A 24,718-nucleotide genomic window follows, 5' to 3' on the forward strand; every position below is an offset into this window, starting at 1 on the left:
TCTATTCTGAACATTGCCAACAACCACTATGCACCTTATGAATGACTTATTCTCCCCATGCATGCATGACCTGAGAAAAATCAGCAAGCAAAAAAGAAAATGAACTATAACATTATAAATGCAAATTTGACTAAGAGTAGATGGATAAAAATTGATGGTAGCTGAACTGACCAATCACCTTTTTGAGTTATCCAGTAATATCATGACAAAACACATCCCTTTGTAACAAACAACAACTTGATGATGAAACTTCATGTTGTTGTTTGCCTGCCAAGTGTCCCATCTTGTCAGAGTTTATTCCGGTTTCCATAGCATTAAAGTGTACCTTACCCCCAAAACAATACTTTCAAAATTGATTGTACAGAGAGTTGAATGGTTAAATATTTCTTTGTCTCAATTTGCATTTTTAAGTTATGAAGGTTTATTTTTCCAATATGTTAATGAGTATGACGTCTACCCAGTCTTCATTCAATATACAGATTTTGACTGGTTCACACAAGCATTATTTAAAAAGCATTATCATAATACTCGCAATTTCCACAATTTTTATTGTAAATTTGGTGTCTGGTAATGGCGAGTAAATAATGATATAAGCAAAACAAGTATGCTTAAAAGCCTGGGTAGACGTCATACTCATTAACATATTGGAAAAATAAACCTTCATAACTTAAAAATGCAACATTGAGATGAAGAAATATTTAACCATTCAACTCTCTAACTCATGTACAATCAATTTTAAAAGTATTGTTTCGGGGCTAGGTGCACTTTAAGCAAATAGGACATTTCTACCCCCCCCCTGGATGGGATGCTTGTCCTTTGAAGGCCTCGCAGGGTTACCCCCAGTATTAAATTTGTTGGTACCCATTATACACCTGGGTGGAGAGAAATACTGTGAGAGTAAAGTGTCTTGCCCAAGAACACAACCCTTTACACCAAGACCAAGACCTCAGCCAGGGCTCGAACCCAGATAGTTTAATCCAAAGCCCAACATGCATGCTAACCATTAGGCCTCCATGTCTCCCAATTTTAACCGGGACAACAGAATAAAGTTTAGTGAAGAAATTATTCAACATGACTCGAGCGTGGGACAAAGAAAAAATCTGAGTCCCCGACGGGAATCAAACCCATGGCCTCCCAGATACTGGTTGGGCGCTCTAACCAACTGAGCTACGAGAGACTCGTTGTTGAGCTGGGCCATTTACTAGGTTGATATGTGACACGCGTCCTGCATACTGCTAGGATCAGCAATGTCGAAATCATCAAATGTGTAGTAAGTAATAAAGATGATAGATTTCAAGCTCGGTGATAAATAGTGAAGAAATTATTCAACATGACTTGAGCGTGGGACAAAGAAAAAAAAAATATTATTAGCAGGTCTGTTTTGGAGGTCCAATCATCACAAGTGACAACCAGTGACTTATAACACAAGCCATCAACTGCTGAACAGATTTTCACTCAGATTGTCAAAATGCATATCATCAGCAACAGCCTTTCTCAATATCCAGATAATCACACAGCTGCATTATAACCTACAGTTTGGTGTTTGACTCTTTGCATATATTAATATTATTTGTTGTGGTCATTACATCTGCTGTAACCTGTATATTATTGAGTTTCTTAATCACTGGTATTACATTTTACAGCTTAAAAAGAAAATGAATGTATTCTAACATGTAACTGTTGAAATATTTCTGTTGCAGTCGCAGTTCAATGTGTTCTTCTTGTACAAGATGGGAGTCATGCCTCTTCTCATTCAACTGCTGAATGTAGAAATTGAGTGAGTTTTATTTGTCGTAAGTAACTAGATACATGTAGTAGACTAGTACTCATTACCATCTACGTACAAAAGTCTGGGTTCCAGCCTAGTGGCCCATCAGGCCAGAGCTCCATAGGTTTCCCATTTTCCTTAGCATGAAGCAACTAGGAGTGTTTCTACTCCCCCCTGGATGGGATGCTATTCCATTGCAGGGTTACCCTCACTATTAAATTTGCCGGTACCCATTTATACACCTGGGCGTAGAGAGGCACTATAGGAATAAAGTTTCTTGTCCAAGAACACAATGCAATGCCCTATCAGCTCTAACCCAGACTGCTCAACCTGGAGTCCAGTGTACTAGCCATTAGTCCACCGTGCCTCTTCAATACCTTTTCAGAGTCCCAAAATTAAGCAGAGATACCCTTGTCTCTAAAGTGTTGTGGTAAAACGGATCATTTTTGTGATGTGAAAATAGTCATTTGTTAACGGTAAGTACTCTCATGTGATCTGTTTATTATGCTGTACACGTTGGTTGTAACTTTTAAGTCTGTGGATAACTGAAACCCCAGTGTGTGACCATTCAATGAAAGCTATTAAGCAGCACATTCATGTGATGTCGTGTTTTTGCCTATTTATTTTAAATTAAGAACAGTAAGTTGGCTTTTCAGTAAAACATTGTGGGCATTCCATGCAGCCTGTTGAACACAGTGTTTGTTTTCTTTTTAAGGAATACTGATGCTGCAATATCAGCCTTACAAAAACCTTCAGTATCTTTGGCTGATAGTGTTACCTTGAGGTAAATCAACTAAGAAAATTATTACTGTCTATTACACATTTGTAAATGCTTTTCTGTTGAATGTGGTGGTCTGTTCCCACAAGATGGGAAATCCCATTGCAAATTTATATGTGAAACAAATTTGCTTCATTTTACCCCATTTACTGTGTTATAGTATGTGAAAAGTAATGAATTTGTGTGTTTTTTTTTTTTTCGAAAAAAAAAAAATGTCCTTCCCTTAATAATTTCTCTCTCTTTGTAAATAATTTCTATTAATTAGGGTTTATCTCAACATTATCTACACCATTGTTGAGGTCATGCGCTGCACAGATCCAGGGGATTCAGAGGACATGGCTCAAACTCGGGAGATGTTTTTCATGGAGCTAAGTAAGTATGCAGTAGTTATGATTTGGGATTGAAATTTATTAAGCAAATCACGTCACTGGGAGAAACTTTTTCACTTGGTCAGGTAGATGAGTCTTCTTGGCACCCCTATTTTGTGGGTGGGGTTGATGGGGGAAATTAACTAGAACAGAATTGCTTGACAAGTTATACAAATACAAGAAGTGGAGGCTACACATGTATGTGCACGAAATTATTGGGGAAATGAATGCTGCTAAGGTACAGTGTAGTTTTGTGGCTGTAAGGGATTTTTATTGTGTGTTATAGTTATTATTATTATTATTATTATTTTAATTATTATTATTATTATTTTTTTTTTTGGGGGGGGGGGGGCTCATTTTAAAATAGTATCTTTTATGGTCTGCCAAAACAGCCTACTTGTCACCCCTCCTACAACAATACCACCCACAATGAAGCCTAAGCTCATCCTCTAAACTAGTTTTTATTGCCCCTACTGTGAACCCTGTGACATACGGTGAACGTGCCTTTTCTTTCTAGAGCGGGCCCCACCTATACTATGGAACAGTCTTCTGGACTCTGTTAAAAATACAACTTCACTTTGGTTAACAACAAAGGGTAGTCAATATTAAGTCATTATTGACAGAGGAGGCTGAGAAAATCTTGTGCAGACAATCAAAATGAGGAAATAAATATTCTGTATCCCAAATCGCAAATGATCAAGCTCTGTTTTCTCGTAAGGTCAACCTCTAGGTGGTGATGAACTGTTACCTATAATCTTACTGGAAATGATTTTAAAGTATTGTGCTGGCAGCTGTCCACATTTTCCAATCAAGAAAATTCTTCTGCTGTTGTGGAAGACTGTTTTGGTAGGTCAATCTATCATGTTGGGGTTCTTTGCTGAAAAAATAATTATTGTGACATAATCATTTGATATGGTAAAGCCTGCATACGAGCCAAGTGGCTCATCGATTTTAAATAAATATTTTATTTTTTTTTTTTTTGCGAGAGCTTATGCCCTGTTTCTATAGCATTAAGTGGCTTGGAGTATTTCTACTCCCCCTGGATTGGATGCTAGTCCATCACAGGGTTACCCCCCCCCCCAGCATTATTTCGCCGATACCCATTAATTTTTATACACCTGGGTGAAGAGAGGCACTATGAGAGTCAAGTGTATCGCCCAAGAACACAACACAGTGACCCCGGCCAGGGCTAAAACCCAGTGCGCTAACCATTAAGCCACCGCCCGTGTTCCTTACAGTTTGGGTTGGTGTTTCTCCCATTCGGGGCTCATACCTGTACGTCATTATTTTGCACAGACAACGTTAGGTGGGATAGAAGAGCTAGCCAAGAGGAAAGAAGACCTCAGAGTTGCGAGTGGCTTGCCTGCCAGCTACGAAATACAATGCCCTCCCCAGCAAGCCGTCAACAAGGAGAGAACGCCTGCTCCCCACACCCCACCCCCCACAGATAGTGACAGCAATGGTGAAATTCAGTGGGACAGGAGTGAGGAGGAACACATGACGTATAGGCCACCGAAACTGCGGCCTAAAGTCAGGTGAAAATATCAATTCTCTTTACTTGTCTTATACATTGGCTTTAATGCTGGATTTGAGAATTTGGTGTCAAATCAAGACCATTATAACCTCCTAGCTGATGGTTTTCGTAATTCTCATCAACTGCCTGCTTGATAAGGTATTGATATTGTGTGGAGAAATTAGACATTGGTCAGTCTCGGTTCTAAAGGAGAAGTATTTTGGGTTCTTTTGCAGGCAGAAGGACGTGGATGTTTTCCTGGATAACACAAGAAACAAGTTCGTTGGTTTTCAGCTGAGAGGGTCAGTGTCAGAGATAAGTTTTTTGTTTGTTTGTAGAGCAAAGTTTTTCGTTTCTTCTCCAAGGAAAAGTTTTTCTTGACTTCCAAGAAAAACCTCTCACGTCTAGCCTGCGTGCATGCTCTCTGGTCGGGTATCCCCTTCCCCATCCTCTTCCCCCTCCCACTATCTAATCCCCGAGTTAATAGTCTTTCTGCAGGCTTATCGAGTCTTTCCGTACACAGTAGCAGTGAACCTTTCATATAAAAGCGTGGCATGTAGACGTACAGTGTTAGAAAGCATTATTCAAGTAGACGTCCGTAGGATAGCGAAAAAATCGGACTAAAAACTTAATCAAGTGCGATTTACGCACTTACCGCCTTATTTAAAAATTGTTAATTACTACACACCGTTAAGTACAGATCAGTTCAGGCTTGTTTAATGCCAGCCATTAGAAAACAGGTGTCATCTGCATATCACGCGGATGTCTCGCGAGGAAACACCTCAGATCACGCGTGACTGTTGGTTGTGTTTTTGCGCGACCTATAAATAGGTACACAAGCCAGCAAGGCCTTATAAATCCTGACCACAATTGTAGATTACAGATTGTTTTTTCTTTCTTGACAATTCTTATGTTTTCAAGGTCTAAATTGCCAGTCGTTAGGAAGAAATTGCTAAGCCCGGTGCTAAGTCTAATTTTCTTTCTATTTTTCAATTGTATTGAGACTGAAAAAATATACGTACGTGGAGCATCTCCGGCTCACCTCTCGGCACACCCAAATCACGAGTCAGCCCATAATCATGTTGCCTGGGTGGGCAGTGATTTTAGCAGTCACGCCATCGTACGTGCAAGTGAACGTTACATATACACAACAAAAAAGTAACGCAATAAAATTGGCCCACTTCCATTGACCGCAAAACACTACACGGAATGCCTTTTAGATCTTTTCCAGCAGAGCTTTCTTCAAAATCGGAAATCTGAAGTTACACACTTATTATTCTGCCGTATCAGTTGTAGTGGAAATATAAACACGGATTTCTGAATATTTTGTTTTTCGTGCAAAGAAATGCGCCCCAGGTGTACTGTAGCAACGCAAATGAAGTGTCGAACAGTTTCCATCTTTCAGGAATTGCCTCCAGGACCCCTTTAGTTGGTCATATCGAGACTAGTCGTGCATGCTTATATCTGCCCATATTTCCCTCCCCCGTGTATGCTAACAGGATAAAATGCCCATTCGATAAAATATTTGCACCATCCGTAGTTATTTTTAGCTGTGATTTCGCCTCCGGCTCCCCGATAGCAGGTTCGGTCACGTAACTCTCTGTCAAGTTCTCAACAGCATAAATATTTTTGCACAACACCATTTACTTAATATATTTATTGTTAGAAACTTTTAAAACTTTAACATGGAGTTTACCATTTATAAATATGCCGATTTTCACGAACGCCGGACAAATCTGATTTTTTTATTTGACACGTTATCTATTAATAAAAAGCTTCTTAAGTGTAACTCTAGACGTTTCAATTAATTACTGACAGTTTTATTAAAAAGTTTTTTTTTCTTGAGGAATCTAACAAAACTTAAAAAGTAGAGGTTTGTAAATCTGTGTTAGAATTTTAATTTTTGTAGCGTTTTATTTTTGTAGTGCATCGTTAACCTTGCATGATCTAAGCCTGTTTGAGGCGATTTCGCATCAAAACACCATTAAAACGCAAACGATCATTAACTTCCTTTCATTTATATTATTCAGATTATTTCTCACTTTTAACCATGAAAACACATCTTGTGAACGAATTTGTGAACACTGCAGTCTGTTTACTAAATAACTCAACTCAACTAGGAGGCGAAAAAACAGCATTATCCTCCGATAAATAAAATATTAAACTTGAACAGTCAGACGGGCGATGACTCATCGGATAACTTACAAAATTAAAAGTGTCAATGACAGAATTAATAACATCATGTTGCTAACATGAAAAAAAAATCTTGAAGTTTAGTTCAGCTCATCCCCGCATGAATACTGATGCTTCAGTAGCAGCGACATTCGGGAAAAGGATCTTGAGCACTGATTACAGCAGTATTTTTTCACCGCCGAGTGTGTCTGCAAGTGCGCTCGCAGATTCGAGCGGTCGGCAAACGCACGTTGGCAGTTCGGGCATTTATAGGGTTTCTCGCCAGTGTGCGTGCGGATGTGCCCTTGTAATAGCCACGGGCGGCTGAATGCTTTTCCACAAATCGTGCACTTACACGGCAGCGTGTGCGTGCGAATGTGCATTTTCAGCGCACCCAGGGAAACGTAAGTTTTCTCACAGTACTTGCACGCGAATTCTTTGCGAGGATGCTGGTGTTTTCGAAGGGCAGCTGCTGTGACAAAACTTCTCTCACACTCGTGGCATTTGTGTTGTTTTAACGCGCGCCCCTTCCCAGCAGAAATTACTGATCCTTTGTCATCTTGCAACGCTTCGTTACCAGTGAAATCTGCGGGTTTCTCTTCGTATGGCGATGTTTGGACGTGACCCTGGAAAGTGTAGGAGGTGACTTCAGCGGGATAAAAGTAGGGTGTCCCAAAACCAATCCACGGCTGCAATCTTGTGTTTTCATGAACAGATTTTGGAAGAGCGGAAGAATCTGGCATAGTTTCGCCTTCGAGGTCAAACTGGCGACCTGTTGGTTTTAAAACAAAAACGTGTAACTGAACCATGTGCTAAAATAACATACGCAATACACGTGAAATGCTATTTAGCCTTCGTTTGCCTTTTAAAAGTGCAGTTTAAAGGTGTCAGAATCATTTGCGCAAACTTAAAACGTTTATTAAAGTCGAGATTTGGAAGAATTTTGAAGCGAAAGTTGGAGTTTAGGCGAGCAGTGTTTGTTGGCATTCATACACTTGTTACCTACGGTGCGGTCAACAAGTGCACGGAAAAAAGCAGATCAAATCTCACCTTTCGGTTTTGCTTCAAACGGCGCATTCTTGGTAGATTTTTCTGGCTTCTTCTTCACGAGGAAAGATCGAGGCATCTTGACTGTGCTTTGTGGAATCTTTTGAAGCAAAATACTGCTTAGATCGAGCTGTAACACAAGTTCGAGCTTGGAACGTGTGAACACCTCGCACACAAAACACCGATTTACCAGAAACTGTGATCTCTGTGAGTGACGTCACAGATAATCAGGTTTTGATCTGTTCAATTGTGTTTGTATTCGCGGACACTTCCAGGCAAGCTGTCATAAACACAACACACCATCAAGAATTCCCAAGCTGGGGCAAAGTGCAGTTGCAAATCCGGCGCAGATTGGTGATTTCGAGAGTGAAAATTCTTGGATGTATTTCTGCGGCTAGCAGAAGTTTTCGAGGACCAATGCACGGACTAAGTTTATTATTCACAGGAAGTGTGTTCTCAAGCGCGGTTTAATCTCAGGGCGGCTTGTGATATCAACAGGTGTTATATCGCAACATTGTTTTGTCGAAGGAAAAAAATCAAATAAGGGTTTCGTGTCGTTTTATCGAAGTGACGACGGATCAGAGCTGAAAGGTTAACCCAGTTTTTTGCTTCTCGCAGTTTCTTCTCGTTTAAATTTACAAAACAAAATTCCAGAGCATGTTTGTTGATAACAAATTTCAGCATCATCGCATACCTCTAAGAATTGTTGATCTTTTTTTTTTCATTCTGACGTGCAATCATGTAGCCGGATTTTGATTATTTTTTTTATGTTATATCACTTCGACTTTCCTAGCTCTGCGGTTTTGGTTGTGGCGAGGCGAGGTATCAAATCTTCTCAGAAAATTTTGACAACGGGGTATAAAAAAACAATGGAATATATGACCTACACGTGACAGAGATGTTTTCGAAAAGGACAAATAGCTCAGTTGTAAATAAAATATGATTCCTGCACGGACTGCGGGAATTGATATCTTGGGTGTTTCAATCCGTTTATATCATTCAATCCGCTTTGCTCTCCGTGTTCCTCAATAGATTATTCTTATCTCTATGTTGTTGTTGTTTTACCATAGTAAATCCATTGTTTTCCTTTTGAAATCAGAGGCTTATTGAGTGTAAAGAAGATGAGATTGTGCGAAAATCTTTCGCGTGTGCCGTATATTCTTCTTCACTGAGGCGTAAAAAATTTATTTCGTTGGCAGTTTGGGTAACTGTTAATTTTTTCTTTTCTTTGCATAGTCGGCATTTCTTTGTTGAAAACAGAAAAGAATTCTAGACCGTAATGTTACGTGGAATGACGGAAAAACAGGAAAACTTAAAGACAAAAGAATAACAGGCAAGAAATAGACAAAAAAAGAGCGAGTTGGACCACGCAACAATTTGTTTTATTTTGTCGCTTTTTTCAAGAAAAGAAATACCTCCAATTTGAAAAGCGTATTTAAACGGGTAAGATATGCGCAAATGTTCCTCGATTTTTTAAAGCCATAATCGTACAAGAAGACTAAGAGTAACATAGCTTTAATTATACTTTCCTTCTAACAATTGAATTTTTTGTCTATATTTGCCAGATGAAGGCGAAAGATAAAAGATATTAGATGATATTCTTCTTCAATCCGTCATCTTCGGGAAAAGAGCCCGCGGTTTACTGTCGTGTTGTTGTTTTTGTTTCTTTTTCGAATGTTCTTTGTCGATGTGATTTAACCGTTCTAAGGGAAATTCTAAACATATACCGGTATTCATTTTGCGCTCGTTTGCTTTCCAAACTGAAAGTATATTATGAAGCAAGACTAGTATTTACGGCGAAACATTTGACTTAAAAAAAATCTTCCAACAAGATTGTCAAAAATGGTTTACATGGTTTTTTCTTTGTAAATATGCTGAAAGTGACCAATTCTTGTAGTGAGTTAGCTCATGTTTCTTGGCGTTTATGGTAAGATTCAAGAAGTATACAACATTGTATAACTCTGGAGTAGGCCTTATCACAATTTGCTGTTACGTAACATACATAGAAACTACAAAACCTTTTAGACTAGCATGCGATACTTTAGCCAGCGCAGCGAGCAGCTGATGGGCGGAACTGAAAAAGATAAACTTCTTCAAGTTTTGATCTTGACAGTCCTTTTCAGTCCTTTTTTGGTTTGTTTTGTTTTTGTTTGTTTGTTTGTTTTTTGACCTCCTTGGCAACTTAAGATTTCCGTGCGTCGGCGGGTATAGACTACTGCAGGAAACATTTTAAGACTCGGAGACTGCGCAAAATTCCAGACCGTCTACCCGGAGGCTGTGTGCAAAAATATTTTGAAACCCGCAATTACTAGGCTGTATATAGTGCAATATGCTTTGTATCTGATGAAAGAAATTTTATTCTTTTGGGTCGCGTAGGTTTTTTGTTCGTTTGAAAGGTGTTTTTTTGTTCTTGAAAGTGCGATTCTAATACTGTCGTACTGATACTGAATTATCTATAAACATAGCAGTGCGAGATGATTGCAGTGCTTACAAATAGATCATGTTTGTTGATGTGTTTTAAATCAGCGAGGATTTTCGTGTCAACAGCTTCTCCTAACTTAAGTGTTATTCACAACTGATATAGGTATTTACTGGGCACCTGAGGTCAAATTATTTTGGTTCGCGTTGATCGGCGAGAACTTGCTAGTTGCCATCAATACACGCTATGTTTCCATAGATTGAGTTGATAGTTTCGCGTAAAATATTCACTGGTATATATCCGACCGAAAAAAGGTACGCTAACTTAATCAAGTTGGCTTTCAACTTAACGGTAACCAAAATCAGATTGCACAAACGTGCAAATAACTAGTATATAGAGACCCTTCAGGTGATTTTCGTCTTAAAATCGTCTTAAAGTAGTCCTGATATTTGAAGTATTTAGAAACACTGTCGGATAGCAAAACTAGATTCCTTATTTAAGTCTTAGTCCACAGCCAATTGCCTAGCAGGGCATCTCCGTCTTGCTAAGACACTAAGCCTTTTTTCCGAAAGGTCATTGTTGCACTGATTTACTGCTCACCCGAACAAAAAACATATCTCGCCTTAAATTGTTTTAAATAATTTGTTTTGACTTGTATTTGCTAAGTTCAAATGACAACTAAGTTCAAACAACTGCCCAAAATCTTAATAGAACAAGACCCGGCCTGACCAATCGATGAAACCGATAATCGATGATAATCGATACCAATCGATCATAATCGATGCCAATTAATCGATTGATATTGGAAATCGATGACCAATCGATGACGGAAAATTTTTGACTTTTAATTTCATCGATTTTCATCGACTGTCATCGATTTTCATCGATTATCACCGATTACCATCGATTTTCATCGATCGTTTTTTATTTGGTTTGATTTAATATGGGTGTTATTACATCAACTCAGTGGCTCTTAAAAGCGATCAAAACCTCATTTATTCATTTTCGTGATATACTGTTATGTCTGTTCTAAACAAATATAATATAATAATATAATATTAATAGTAACTTTTACCCTTTAAGCCCCGATAGTGCCATTTAAATTGAGTTTTTGCCACCAAAATTACCTTGGAAAGATCTGCATTTTGCAAACATAAAATTGTTCCTCCCCCTATTTGTGCCGGACTTGATTGACCACCCCTATAACAGCTATAACTTTTGAAACTTTTTTCCTGATACATATTGAGATGCAACATAACTGAAATTAACCACGACACTGAGAGCTGCACAATAAGCTTATTATTTGTTGACATGTTTTGTGAACTATTCTGATCAATACCTTTCAAATGGTGTATCATACATGGACATCCAGTTAATGTTTATTGATTTAGGAAAATAGACATTGTGCGCATAGCTCACAATCAGTCGTTTTAGGATTGCGAAAATCTATTTCCCCAATCGATGACAATCGATAAAAATCGATAGCAATCGATGACAATCGATGTAATTAAGGAAATTTTATTTGTGACTATCGATTGGTCATCGATTGGCCGATGCCAATCGATATCAATTAACTAACCATCATCGATTGATATCGATTGATTGATTGATTTCCGATCATCGATTTTCATCGATTGGTCAGGCCGGGAAAAAGAGCCGACAGACACTGACAAGTTTCAGAAACTTTCTGAAAACTACGGTGGCTCTGCTGGCTCTCTGATGATTCTCTGATAAATCTTGACAAATTTCTTAGCCGTCCTCTGCAAAACAACAACGTGAAGTGGCTAAATTCTAAGAGACAGTGGATTTTCCATGACGACTTAAACATATTATTCATCTATATAGTTCTAACTTGAGATATTAACTGAAATGATTTAGTAAAAAAAACATACTGCTGCCAATATGAGAACATTTTTGAAGGCTGGCTGGATTTTTAACCTCTCGCGCTACTACTATGTCCAGAATTTACTTCGCAAGAATGTTTCGGTCGTTACCGATAGATCATTCTCGTCGACTCAACCTTATCTGTGATCCTATCAACAGATATTAAACAACAGGCATTAATTAACCTTTAACATTACATTCTTTTGAGTTGACCGATAGACTCCCGCAACTGACTGAATATAGATTTGTTATTCGTTCTGCAAATGTCCCCTAATGTAACTTGATAAACATTTTAATTTGATTTATATAGTGTTCAAATCCTTCCTTCCTTCCTCCTAGGTGAAGATAGTCAATGTCTTTTTTTAAAAAAAAAATCTATTTAAGCTTATTAACCGGTTCATATGTGCTAAAACACAAGTTTGTCGCTTTTGCTGAAAGTACACTTAAATTACAACCATATCGTTGCATAAGTTTGTCATCTGTGTGGTTTGTTTTTACCACGGAACTCTTATATATTGTTGTTTTTCTATTAATATTAGGGGAACACACTGATTCACAGTTTTCAAAAGTTTTCTTTTTCCAAAAACAGAGCATTTTCATTTTTATGACGACATGAAGATTTTCTGCGTAAAAACATTCTTATAGGATTAGGAGCATAGTTGTTTAAAGTTGATTTATGCTTATCATTTGTTAGCGTCAACTAACTTTAAATTTAATATTCTTAGCTCTCAAAACCGATTTTCAATCTGTTTGCTTTTCTCACTTAATTCTTTACATCGACTCAGTTATCTTTAACTAATAAAAACACTTAACCTGGGTTACTGAATTAGAGGTAATAGTCTTAAGAACAAGGTTTGGACGCAGTTGTACAAAACAGACACGATTAAGCTAATCTAGGATTAGCGTGAATTTTGATGTCAGTTTTGTAATTTAACATGAGGCTTTTTTGTAGTTTTTACCCTTCAATTTTAACTTAGACTAATGTTAAATGCCATAAAACACTAGTGGTGGAAAACAATTTAATACAAGAGAAATTAAAACCTACTGAACTTTGCCTTTAAATCCTGGATTAGTGTTTATCGGCTTTTGAACAACAAGGCCTAAAATTTAGGTATAAGAATTTTGATGACGTAACATTCAGTCAGCTGTAACTATCTCTAAGCAACGAATCTTCAAGTGTGAAACACATCCCGATTTCGATTTGAAGTTGTGTCCACAGCACTTACAATTTAGTCCAAATATCCGTTTAAAAATTCAATAGTTTGGAAACTTACGGAAATTCGTTTCGGTGATTCTGGAGAAACTCCAAAGGCACTCCTCTTATAGCAATGTTTTCCGAATTCTTTTTTGCCATCCAGAGATCTATTGATAAATTTGAAACTAAAACAAAAAAAATTGACTTGGCACAGTATCACTATTCCGGCTGGAAGGGAACATGTTTCATTTTTTACCATATGGTTCACTACCGTCGCCATTTTGGTTGCGTTATCATGGTAAACATCGGAACCTGCTTGCTGCGTCAGTATCGAGTCGTTGCATTTTAAACATAAAAAATAAAGAGTATAAGACGGAATCCATCAGGAAATCAAGTAATATTATATGTAAGGTGGACAGAAGTCGAGTACCAGAATAACTTAAATCCTATTGCGTTATTTTCTGCCCTTTTTAAAAGCTAAAGGTGTAAGTAATTATCTGTGATAACACCGACAACAATTTCTTAACAGAGCCTGAGAAAATGAATTTCAGAAGTTAAGGTCGCGGGGGACACCTACAGCATGAATAAATTCATGAAGCGAAATTTTGCTTGACCTGCATCATTTAAAACGCTTATTTCTCGGCTGTTATGGGTGCGATTAGGCTCAAATTTTACAGAGACATACAGAAATGATAGAAGATTATAAATGTGATCTTTTATTTAGTAGATTGCACTTAACGGCGATGTAACAGCCTCGTTAGTTCCAAATTGGGAAGAACTGGATTTTGGGGCTGAGTTTGCGGAACGAGTAGGAGACAGCACACTGTGATCTTGTCAAAAACTAATCAGTCAATACCTCTAGGGTGTCATAACAGAAGCGGATTTTTTAATTTAAAGTTTGCCAGCAAGTTCTGGTGGTTTAAATGTGCAAATTTGAATATAATGCCTTCTCTCTCTTTTTAAAAGCGCACTTTTAGAATTCCGCTTCTGTTATGACACACTACAGTATGCCTAGTTTACCTCTCTGCAGTGGCAGCTCATGAAGTTCTGTATCCGCGCTGTATTCTCAGCCCCAAAATTGTCGGAAAAGTCCAAATTTTGAGATTTCCGAAGGTGTCCCGATCAAAACACGGTTTCCAAATGGTAATTATGGTAATTATATTCCACGCTTTAATTGTGAGAACAATGCGTTTTGTAACAAAAAAGACACGATTGTTTATCAGTGAATATTATTATGATAACTCTGAGTTACACGAATGTTAGGCCATAGACTTCCTTCAATCTAACGAATAAAGTTAAGCGTTGTTGTTGTAAATTGGGTAAAATCTCTTAATAGAGTTTTCCGATTTAGCGGAAAATTCACTTAAATGGAACACATTTTTCCGCCTATTGAAAATCTTATTAAATTCACTTAGTTAACCCATTAAAAGTACATTAATCTGCTGGCTTGTTTTCTCTGTTTTACTATCCCTCAGGAAAGTGGGATTCTACGGTAGTCTAAAATGTCAAAAGCTATCCCAGAAGAAAATGATGTTGCCGTCAAGTTTGGGATTGGGTTCAACAGTTTTTTCGGGACCAAACCGAAAATTTCCCTTCATCGGATTGACATAAAAGTTACACTAGTTATTGCTCTAGGATTGAAGTTTTGATGATGTGTATTTCTTACTCACTAAATCGATATTACCGTAATAACGGTAAACAGAAAACTCGAAATCAGGAAATCTTAAATTTTGCGCGATCCACGTTTCGTTATAGAAAGCTATTACCAATATAGTAAAATGTGGTGCATTTCCAATAAAATATGTAAGAATTTAAAAAAATATTTTTTATTTCGAATAAAATGCACAAAAATATTTCCAATCATTAACCTGGGCACGCTACGCCACTCGCGGCCACATTTCTCAACAGCCTGCACAATCATCATTCTCAATAGGTGTGTATCGATGATTTGACATTTTACGCTTTGGTAACTTTTTCTTCCGCGCGTGTTGTCCACTACTCGAGGGCAGTGTAATATCACCATGCAGTGCAGCTCTCAAAAAAGTATTGCTCTCGTCTGCGTCAAATGGCATATCTGAAGGCAGGCAGTCCACATGACATGGCCACAGTTTCGAAAGAAAGAAGAATTAGTTCTGAAACAAAAGGCAAGATAGAAAACAAGATGCGTGTGATGTTCGCCTGTTGTACTCGCTCCTAAGGTGCGACAAAAAAGGTGATATGTTATGTTTACCCGTGGAATTTTTATGTGCAAATGAAAAGAAAACAATAGAACAAAAAGATACCGCCTCATTTTTTTTTTTTTCATTATTTGGTGGCAAAAAGCAAGTTGCAAAACCTTAGAGAAGTGTGAAGTTCCACAAATGGCAACTGTTTGGCTGGAAAATAAGTTATGCTGCGAAAACTTTCATGTTCGTTAACGTTTGGGGTTTACTCTGGTGTAAGAACTTGTAAAATGTTTCTTTGTTTTAGGGGCTATTGTTTTCCTGCTTTTTATTGTTTCGAGGTTCTTTGTTGTCTTGATCGTTCTTTGTTTTACGTTACTTGTGAGTTTCACAGGTTTCACAGGCTTTTACGTATGCGATAAAAAAGCCGCCTCCTTTCAGTAACTATTTTTTACACCATGGATACTTTGCACCTAAAAACATTTTTCTTCAGTTGTCTCAGAAAATATACTGCTGTTTTCAATATATTTTTCTGGGAAAACTGTGATACGTAAATATTGTATCTTGATTTTCAAGCAGTTTAAAAAGAGTATAGTTTGCATTCCACCACGAGACATTGTATTTACTGCAAGGATTGCTAATTTAATCTACTCGTAAACAATGAAAAACAACTGAAATTTCATTGTAAAAATTGAAACAAACGGCACTTTGCATCTAATTAGCTATAACAGGCGGAAAAAGTCGTTCCATTTCCGTTTAATCGGAAAACTCTAATAGTTCAAGCATTTTTATGTTTTAGAAATCAATTAAAAATGTTTTTTTTTTGAGAACCCTAATTTACTTTTGAGTAAACATTTTGTTCACAAACAATTCCACACGCGAACACATCAAATCACACGCGCGCTCATATCTTTATGCAAATACTCGCTCGTTAAGTTGTCGATGACAGTCGTTGCACTTCGTGCATACGCTTTAAATAAATGCATAATGATTAGCCAAAGGTGTCCCCCGCGACCTTAACAAGCTATAGGTAAAATGTCACGTGTAAATTTGTTTTCGATGTTTGGTGTTGTTACAAATGATTTCTTTTGAAAAGATATTAAAAAACAGTTACTCAGAAGTTTGCAATAAGATGGAAAAAATTTAGCTACATAATTTTGTCCAAGTAATACTCGAAGTCCTGGCGGATTCCGTCTTAATAAAAGGTGTCTACCTATAAATGAAGTTGTATGGATTTTTCTTTTTGTTGCGTTTTATGAGTTTTTGAATGTTTCAATTCTCCTAACATTGCGATACACTTCTTTTAATGTTAGTTCTAAGGATTTGGTGGTTCATCAACACAGTATCCCTCAGTTGATGATTTTCGTAATTCTTATCACCCGTCTGCTTGACATTGTATTAATATTGTAAGGAGAAACAAGATACTGATCGTCTCTATTTTTCTCTGCAGAGATTCCCAGACAATTGCTGGTCTTCCTGGACCGATACACGAAGGACTCTCAATTCTCAAGAAGGTGAATAAACAATCTTGCCGTGTTTGTTAAATCCAGATAAAAAAGCGAATGAGGGTCGACGAGAATTAAGGGATGAGAAACGTGTCTTCTTGTGCTAACGCTTATTCATAGTGAGGACAGCATAGCCGGAAAGAATGAGTGTGTTCGTTGTTCTTGTGATTTCATGCCTATCCTTGTGCTTATGCCCATTGAAAAGCAGCCATACTCTTTTGTTTGGTGACGTTCTTGTTGACAGCGTGTTATGCCGATATTCTACTTTCTATGGAATGTTATGGAGGACGTTTGCCACGGTGGTATTAAAATGTTCATGTTTCTTTTTGGACTGGAACGTTGTCGCTATATTGTGTGTGCTCTATGATATTCGTACACTGAGAAATTTAAACAAGCTGAATTTATCTTGATAATCATAAGATTGGTAAGAAGATTTTTTTCCCAAAAGTTCTCAGCATCTCCGTCGTGCTTGCCCTTGAGCTAAATTAATGCTTCACAGAAAACAAACTGGGCAAAAATTAAACTCGGTTGAAATTGCTGGAGAGCGTTCAGTTGCGTGTTAAGTTTCCTGTAAGCAGTTTCTTTTGTTTGCAAGACAAGATCAAAGTCCAAAGAATATTCACAGACAATTGAATGGAAAACTAAAAAAACGCTACAGTATTACAAGCTTTACAGCAAAACACTTTCCTCACGAAATTTCAACCATTGCGTTTTGCTAGCCATTTTCGCCAAAAAAAGGCACTGTAATCATCTCTAAAGCACTGTAATCATTCGTACGAAAATGATTGCAGTGCTTTAGAGATGCGTGCTGGACTATCTGCTACTAGTAGCTGGCGTCTGGAGAAAACAATTCTTGATCAAGTAGGTCTTGGTTGCACGAAAACCGATTATCGCAAATCTTGGCTGCAGTTGTCAGAAAGCCGATTAAAACTTATCCGAGATTAAAAGTTTACAATGTTTTATTCCTATTGTATAAAGAGGCGTTCCCTCGCTTCTAAAAACTTAAAGTTAAAGTTTGAAACAGGTTAAAAGTCAAAATTGAGGGGTAATGTAAGATTACGGAAGTAATTATTTATAATTAAACACTAATCCACGATTAGGTTTATCCAGTTTGACAAACTGAGTCCAGGTTTTTAATGCTCTTGTTGAAATGTGGCCACGAATGTTCGGGATTGGAAGGGGATAAAATTAAAGTTAAAAAAAGCGTAAAATTTCAGCCCGGCTAAAGCTAAGATTCTTAGCTCTTTAACTAACCAAGATCCCAATATGAAATTTGCTCTGTCATGTGCTCTGCTCTTATTACTTACGAAAATAACGCTGGTTTACCTTTAACTTCGTGGGAGAAGTACTTGAAAATTCTCTTCTTTCTCACTCAGCATATGTATGTTTCAATGGCGGACATTCAAATCAAAGAAGAGGAAGAAGCGATGCACAGACCATTCACAAAGGTACTATGTTGCACTTCTTTTGTTAAATGACTTGATTATTTTCTTTTACTACCAGTTAGTCAGTGAAGCGGCCGGTATTTTTGAAATTATTGTTTTCCCGCGCTTTGGACCGGTTACAAGTTTTCCCGCGCTTGGTCGCCTTAACATGTGTCCCAGGGCTCGTACGGGTCATGGAAAACCTGGAAAGTCATGGAATTTTAGAATTTCATTTTCCAAGCCTGGAAAGTCATGGAATTTAAGTGTGGGTCATGGAAAGTCATGGAAAATGGTATTGCTTGTGCAAAAAAAATTAGGCATGTCAATTTTTGTGAAGAAAAGGATAAAAACGTGCCCGAAATCAAGATAATTGTTGAAAACTTTCAAGAAAAATGGTCACATTTAGGTCATAGAAAACTTTGAAAAAGTCATGGAAAAGGTCATGGAAAGTCATGGAATTTCAAAAGCTCAAAAGAGTACGAACCCTGTTTCCCCTCGCATGCACCGGGTACCTAATTTTGGAGTTTGAGCTTGTGGTTGTAGATAGACAAGCTTTCCTGCGTTTTCTTCGAAGTTAGCTGACGAAGTTTCATATCTTTGCAGGGGAAGGTGAACATCCCTTCAAACAGAGTGGAACAGTTATACGAAGCTATGCTTCCAAACCTACCACAATATGTAGTAAGTCTTGCTCTACGTCAGTCTATAATTCTTTGACATGTTTGATTTCTCTCTCTAATGGCTAATGCTCTAAGCGGCTTTTCAAATTGAGACATTCAGTTCTTTTTTTTATCCGAACACCCCCCTCCCACTCCCCATGGAAGGCAACCTCCGCTACAAAGCCTGTCGGAATATTTTTCAAAGAAGTCGACAAAATTTTGAACCTCTTGGATGCAAACTTCAAAGGTGCCGACATCAAAAAAATTGGGGTGTCGAAATCGTGCCTTCCATAGGAGACGGTGTGGGTATTGGACGATTCATTGCCGCAGTCACAGTCGGGGGAAATAAGTGCCAGTTGATGACGACATGTCATCAAAGAAGTGACTGAGCCCGCGGTTTTCGTCCCAGAAGTTGCTAAGCAACATGACGTATTTATACGGGCGATGGCGTTCGGAGTACTCGTAAGCGCTCGCGCTTGTTTTTGATTGGATGAAATAATTCGGAAATTCTTCGAGTGCTTCAACGAAGATTTGCCAAAAACTGGCACTTATTCCCCCGACTGATTAAATTATAACAATTTAGTTTTGTCTTCGTTTCAGATTGCCCTACTAAAGATCCTCCTCGCTGCTGCACCTACGGCCAAACCCAAGACTGAATCCATCAATATACTGGCTGATGTCTTTCCACAGGATATGCCGTAAGTTGTACTATTTAGTTACGGTTAGGTGACGCCTAAATTTTTAACTTCGCTAGCCTGTTCGCGAAAAACGGCGAGCGAAAAAAAAAATAAGGGGAGGGGGGGCGGGGAGGAGAACGAGCCCCCTCGCCTTAGTCCCCTCGCCATTTTTTCGCTCGCCGTTCCTCGCGCCGCTTCCCAACTAACCGAACGCCTGTAACAGGCCATAACTTCGCAGGTCGTTATCCGTCTTAATCTTCAGTCTAAACCATCCTAGTTCCTTTTTGGTTTTTTGCTACCTCTTAGATGTTTTTCTATCTTGAGAAACAATTATTTTGAGGTTTGCGACCAATTTGAAGAATTTGTCTAAACAGGTAATAAGCTCCTGGTCTAAACTGTCGCCTTTCTCCATCGTCGTTCGATGACGAGAAGGGTAAAAATACGCGAAAGTTTTTGCGAGAAGACTATTTGCAGTAATTTATTATAAGTAATATTTTGTTTATTTTAGTTCAACAGTTCTTCTTTCTATGAGGCTGGGAATTGATGTCAATAGACACAAGGTGAGGGGTGTAAAGATCTTGCAACGTTTAATCCAAAACCGATATTCAAACGTTCCTGGTTTGTGTGGCTTATATTTTGTTTTCCAATTTGTTTCAGGAGATTATAGTGAAGGCGATATCAGCGTTTCTCTTTCTTTTGCTAAAACACTTCAAGCTGAGTCATGTTTTTCAGGTGAGATAGAAATTAGCTTCGGAAGATTTTAAAATATTTCGGAATAACCCCATGATCAGAGCTAAGGAAATCTTAGAGCGTTTTTAGGTAACCTTCGTAAGAACTTGGTTGACCTTAGGGAATCTCCGATGACAGGAAGTCTTCGGGCGATGTTCGGTGATTTTTTGAGCTCTCACTCGAGCTATGTAGGAAGTCGTTGTAGTAAGTCGCCTGGCTTCGGGCGATTTGGGGTACGCTTCGGAAGAGCTCGGTTGATCTTCGGAAATCTCCGATGACTTGAAGTCTTCGGGCAATGTTCGGTGATTTTTGGTCCTCTTCTCTCGAGCTTTGTAGGAAGTTGTACTAGTAATTCACCTGGCAAAAGATATTTCTAAGATTTTCTTTTTACTTTTTGTCACCAGTTTGAGTATATGAGCCAACACCTCGTATTTGCCAACTGTATTCCTCTTATTCTGAAGTATCTGAATCAAAATATTTCCGCTTTCGTCGCTGCCAAGAACACGTAAGTATACTGAGCGTTAGACCCTTACCAAGGTCAATATCTTAATTCTCCTTACCTTTTTCATACATCTCTTTCTACGCTAGTTAGGAGAATTTCTTGTTACATCAGGACAATATCCCCTAGTGGACAATTTCGTATACTCTCATTTCCTGTTTGCACGACGTGTATTGATTTTACAAGGAGAAATTAAACATTCAACACAGATATCTCCAACTTAAAATTCCCTTTCTAGTCGTACCGCCGACCTTTAGTTCAGTTGGTAGATAGCCTGTTCCAGGCTCTCGGTAGTTGAAGGGGAAAGCGAAAAACGCGGGCGAGCGAGAAAAAAACGAGGGGGGACGAAGGCGAGTGAACCGCCTCATTTTTTCCTCTCTCACCCGCGCGCGTTATTCGCTCTCCCATAACTACCGAGAGCCTGGAACAGGCTAGTTGGTAGAGCGCTGCCGCTACCGTGCGGGAAGACTCGGGTTCTAGTCCAAGACCGCGTTAGACAGAACCAACACTCAGGGTCTTAAAATAACTTAAGAAAATATGCTGCCTTTGCAATGACATCTGCAAATGGTTAGACGTTCTAGTCTTCTCGAATAAGGACGATAAACCGGCGTAGGCCCCGTCTCCTTCATCTTCACTGTTCTGGTCAGGAAGCAGGGGACGTTTTTAAAGAACCCACACACCCATCGTAAAAAGTAGGGAACGAAGTTCCCGTTGTACCGTTGTACTATCCAAATGCTGGTAGATATCAGCTATATTATAAGCTACTCTACAATCCGAGGGAAAAAAAAGGATTCACTTCAAAACAGTTATTGTTTTCTTTACTAGGATACCTCAACTCGACTTCCCTGCTTGTATCTTGGGTGATCCGCTGGAACTAACCGCCGAAAGCTTGGTAAGTAAATGTCGAGAAGTACTTTTACTTAAAATATTTCTTTACATGCATTATACCGTTGCCACGTTCTTTGACTCTTATGATATGCTTTTGTGTGTAAGCGTCGCTTTACGATGGTGCATTGTACTTCTTTTCACAGGAAAACGCTGATCAAGAAGCTTGTTGTTGGAGAAACCTATTTTCGTGTATCAACCTGGTGCGCATTCTTCAAAAACTCACAAAATGGAAACACTCGCGAACAATGGTAAATCAAAATGTGCTGGTTTTTAACCGTTTGTAGTATTAAAGGTTCTCGTTTTCTTGTCCTATATCAAACTTTGAAGCGTGCGGTACCGGTTTGCAGCAGTGCACCACCCCCCTCCCCAGCTCCGTGTTAGTCAAGCATTGTTAACAAGGGTCCTGTTTTCAGATGCTTGTTGTGTTCAAGTCCGCTCCGATCTTGAAGCGCGTGTTGAAAGTAAAACATGAACTTCTTCAGCTCTATGTACTCAAGGTTAGTTTATTTCACGTTACTAGTTTATTGTCCACGAAGGTATGTAAGGCCCGGTTCAGACGCCGTACTTTTCATGAGCCGAACTCAATTCGAATTTGGACCGACCCAAATTGACAAAAGTACGCCTCTTGATTCAGACGCCGTACTTTTTGGCCGTTCCGAGGCCGTTCCTAATACAGTTCCAATAAAACCAATCAAAGTTTGTCAAAATACATTATAATAATTTATGAATTAGGATCGGCACATGAAAAGTACGGCGTCTGAATCAAAGCCGTTCCAAAAGCGTTCCACAGGCGAAATTCTCGGCCAAGCCAGGCGGGAAGAACGGGTGAGCCGTTCCAAATTGAAATAGCCGTTCTAATTTGATTCAGACGCCGATCTTTTCATGTACTTAATTCAAGGAATTTGGTTCGGCTCATGAAAAGATCGGGGTCTGAACCGGGCCTAACTGTTATTACCACCTTTAAATCATCGGAAACCCGAAATAATAGTTTACTTAAATAGAAAAACACCAGAAAAGAAAAAATGAACCAAAAATAAAAGCAAGAATATCGATGTCTTACAGAGAAAATTGAGGCGAATTACGTACGAACGACAAACGTGATAAATTATATATCGTTTAACTGAAACTATTTGCACAGTGGCGTTCGGTCAAGCACGATGCTCGTGAAAAACGAGTGACTGCTTTTAATATTGAGGTTGACAGAAGGCTTAAAGCAAACCATTTGTAAACGTGCGAAGCTCTTAAAAACTGCTGTGAAACTGCCAGTCTTTCATTTCAATTGAGGAATTGTTGTTTTTCCCTCAGTTGCTGAAGGCACAAACAAAGTACTTAGGGAGGAATTGGCGAAAGAGCAACATGAAGACAATGTCAGCGATTTATCAGAAAGTACGTCATCGGTTGAATGACGACTGGGCTTATGGGAACGGTGAGCATACGATCAGTTGTCATTGGTTCATTTTCTGGCCTGTGATTGGTCAAACTTAATTACGTAAAAGTTGAAGATCAGTAGAATCCCGTTTTCTCGAACTCTCTTTTTTCGAAACTCCCGACTTTCTCGCATGCGACAAGCTTTCGACAGGCTTACGACATGACCATTTATACGTGGTCTGTCTCTGAGGTCTGTTCACACAACGCGATTCGTGTTGAAGTCATGGCGTAAGCCTGTCGCATACGATAATCGTAGGCAAAATTGTACTGTCTTATTATTCGTTCCTAATGTTCTCTAGTAGAAAAACGTATGTATAGTCGTAGCATTTGTTAAGTAGAACGTTGTTTTTGTTTATGTCGACAGATCTTGACGCGCGCCCATGGGATTTCCAAGGAGAAGAAAATGCCTTACGTACTTGCGTAGATCGCTTCAACAACCGTCGATATGGAATAGAGAATTACGATCGTCAGGGAGAAAACGGTGAAGACGACGAGTATCAACCCGTGGACAACGACGTTTTGAGCGTTTTGGGTGAAAAGATTGAATTGAGCGGCGAGTTCAAGAACAATTACGAACGATGGCTTGACCGTGAGGTGTTTTCTGTTTCGATAGACTGGGATCAACTTTGCACGTGTACAACTCAATGTGTTGAGTAATGAATGATCTACCATGAAACCCGAATTTGTTTATCGATTCTTTTCGTCTACAATGTAATAAAGTGTAAACTATGCTAAAGTAAATAAAATTATTAAACATTATTTTTGATATGTCCTGTTGCACGACAGGCTTCCAGCCCAAGAGGAGGGGACTGTCATATGAAACAGACGGGGATGATCGTCGGAAAGAGACCAATCTGGGCGTGACCCAGGCTTTTTAGACCCCTCAAAGATACCTTTTTTTTTTTCAAAAAAAAATCAATATGGTTCATATTTCCACATTTCTTTGCGTGCAAACCTAAACAAGACCTTAAGTTAAAATCTTGGCATTATGCCTGGAACACTCTAAGTGAAACCAAAATTCGAAATTGATACCCTCAGGCTAGCTACAAACCCTCTCTGTGGTTGTTATGGTGTTCCCCCGATATAACGATCCTCGATATAACGATATTCCCGATATAACGATGAGAATTTAGCGGACCGAGCGTAAAATCGTCCTCGATATAACGATATTATCAGTACAGTCACAATTAAAGCAAAACCTTGAATTTACTACAATAACATAACAGTAATAGAGTAATCTCTAACGTTTCTGACAACACTGAGCTTTATACGATGATATAAGAAAATGATACTGTATTCTAAGTCTCTTTATCCAGTTAAAAAGTATATGTTCGGTTTACCCTGATACAACGATATTTCCGGTTATTTTACGGCCATATCGTTATAATAACGATATAATTTTACTGCTCCCTTGGCATATCGTTATATCGGGGTTCCACTGTAATTAAATGTCACATAAAAAGAGTTTTGCTGCGTAGCACTCAATTGTTACAATAAGTGTTCAATAAGTGTTCTTGGAGTGCAAAATAGTTTTTTTTTTAAACAGACGTTTCGGGGAAACCCCTTCATCAGTGTAAATGTGATGTCTTAAAAGGAACACTTGATC

The 24,718-nt window shown here is 38.5% G+C and overlaps 2 protein-coding genes across 2 annotated transcripts in view; one reads left to right on the plus strand and one right to left on the minus strand.

Moving 5' to 3' along the window:
* LOC144628595 (striatin-interacting protein 1 homolog) overlaps positions 1-23,871 on the plus strand; it is a 29,051-nt gene extending 5,180 nt beyond the window's left edge. Inside the window, exons 6-23 of the mRNA XM_078486712.1 lie at positions 1,701-1,777; positions 2,484-2,552; positions 2,812-2,918; positions 3,633-3,760; positions 4,211-4,449; positions 4,664-4,729; positions 16,757-16,820; positions 18,188-18,259; positions 18,839-18,913; positions 19,492-19,589; positions 20,077-20,128; positions 20,226-20,300; positions 20,702-20,802; positions 21,622-21,688; positions 21,828-21,932; positions 22,098-22,181; positions 22,990-23,110; positions 23,477-23,871. Coding sequence (XP_078342838.1) covers positions 1,701-1,777; positions 2,484-2,552; positions 2,812-2,918; positions 3,633-3,760; positions 4,211-4,449; positions 4,664-4,729; positions 16,757-16,820; positions 18,188-18,259; positions 18,839-18,913; positions 19,492-19,589; positions 20,077-20,128; positions 20,226-20,300; positions 20,702-20,802; positions 21,622-21,688; positions 21,828-21,932; positions 22,098-22,181; positions 22,990-23,110; positions 23,477-23,769 — 1,893 coding nt within the window. The 3' untranslated portion in view covers positions 23,770-23,871. The remainder of the gene's footprint in view (positions 1-1,700; positions 1,778-2,483; positions 2,553-2,811; positions 2,919-3,632; positions 3,761-4,210; positions 4,450-4,663; positions 4,730-16,756; positions 16,821-18,187; positions 18,260-18,838; positions 18,914-19,491; positions 19,590-20,076; positions 20,129-20,225; positions 20,301-20,701; positions 20,803-21,621; positions 21,689-21,827; positions 21,933-22,097; positions 22,182-22,989; positions 23,111-23,476) is intronic.
* LOC144628633 (uncharacterized) lies at positions 6,083-7,901 on the minus strand. The gene is made up of 2 exons (XM_078486776.1): positions 7,650-7,901; positions 6,083-7,371 (listed from the first exon to the last, which is right to left on the minus strand). Exons 1-2 carry the CDS (start codon positions 7,723-7,725, stop codon positions 6,701-6,703), a joined length of 747 nt encoding a protein of 248 aa, XP_078342902.1. The 5' UTR covers positions 7,726-7,901; the 3' UTR covers positions 6,083-6,700.
* Positions 23,872-24,718: the final 847 nt, after the last annotated feature.

Source organism: Oculina patagonica, chromosome 10, assembly GCF_052425735.1.
Source record: "Oculina patagonica isolate OP01 chromosome 10, crgOcupat, whole genome shotgun sequence".
Classification (NCBI taxonomy): domain Eukaryota; kingdom Metazoa; phylum Cnidaria; class Anthozoa; order Scleractinia; family Oculinidae; genus Oculina; species Oculina patagonica.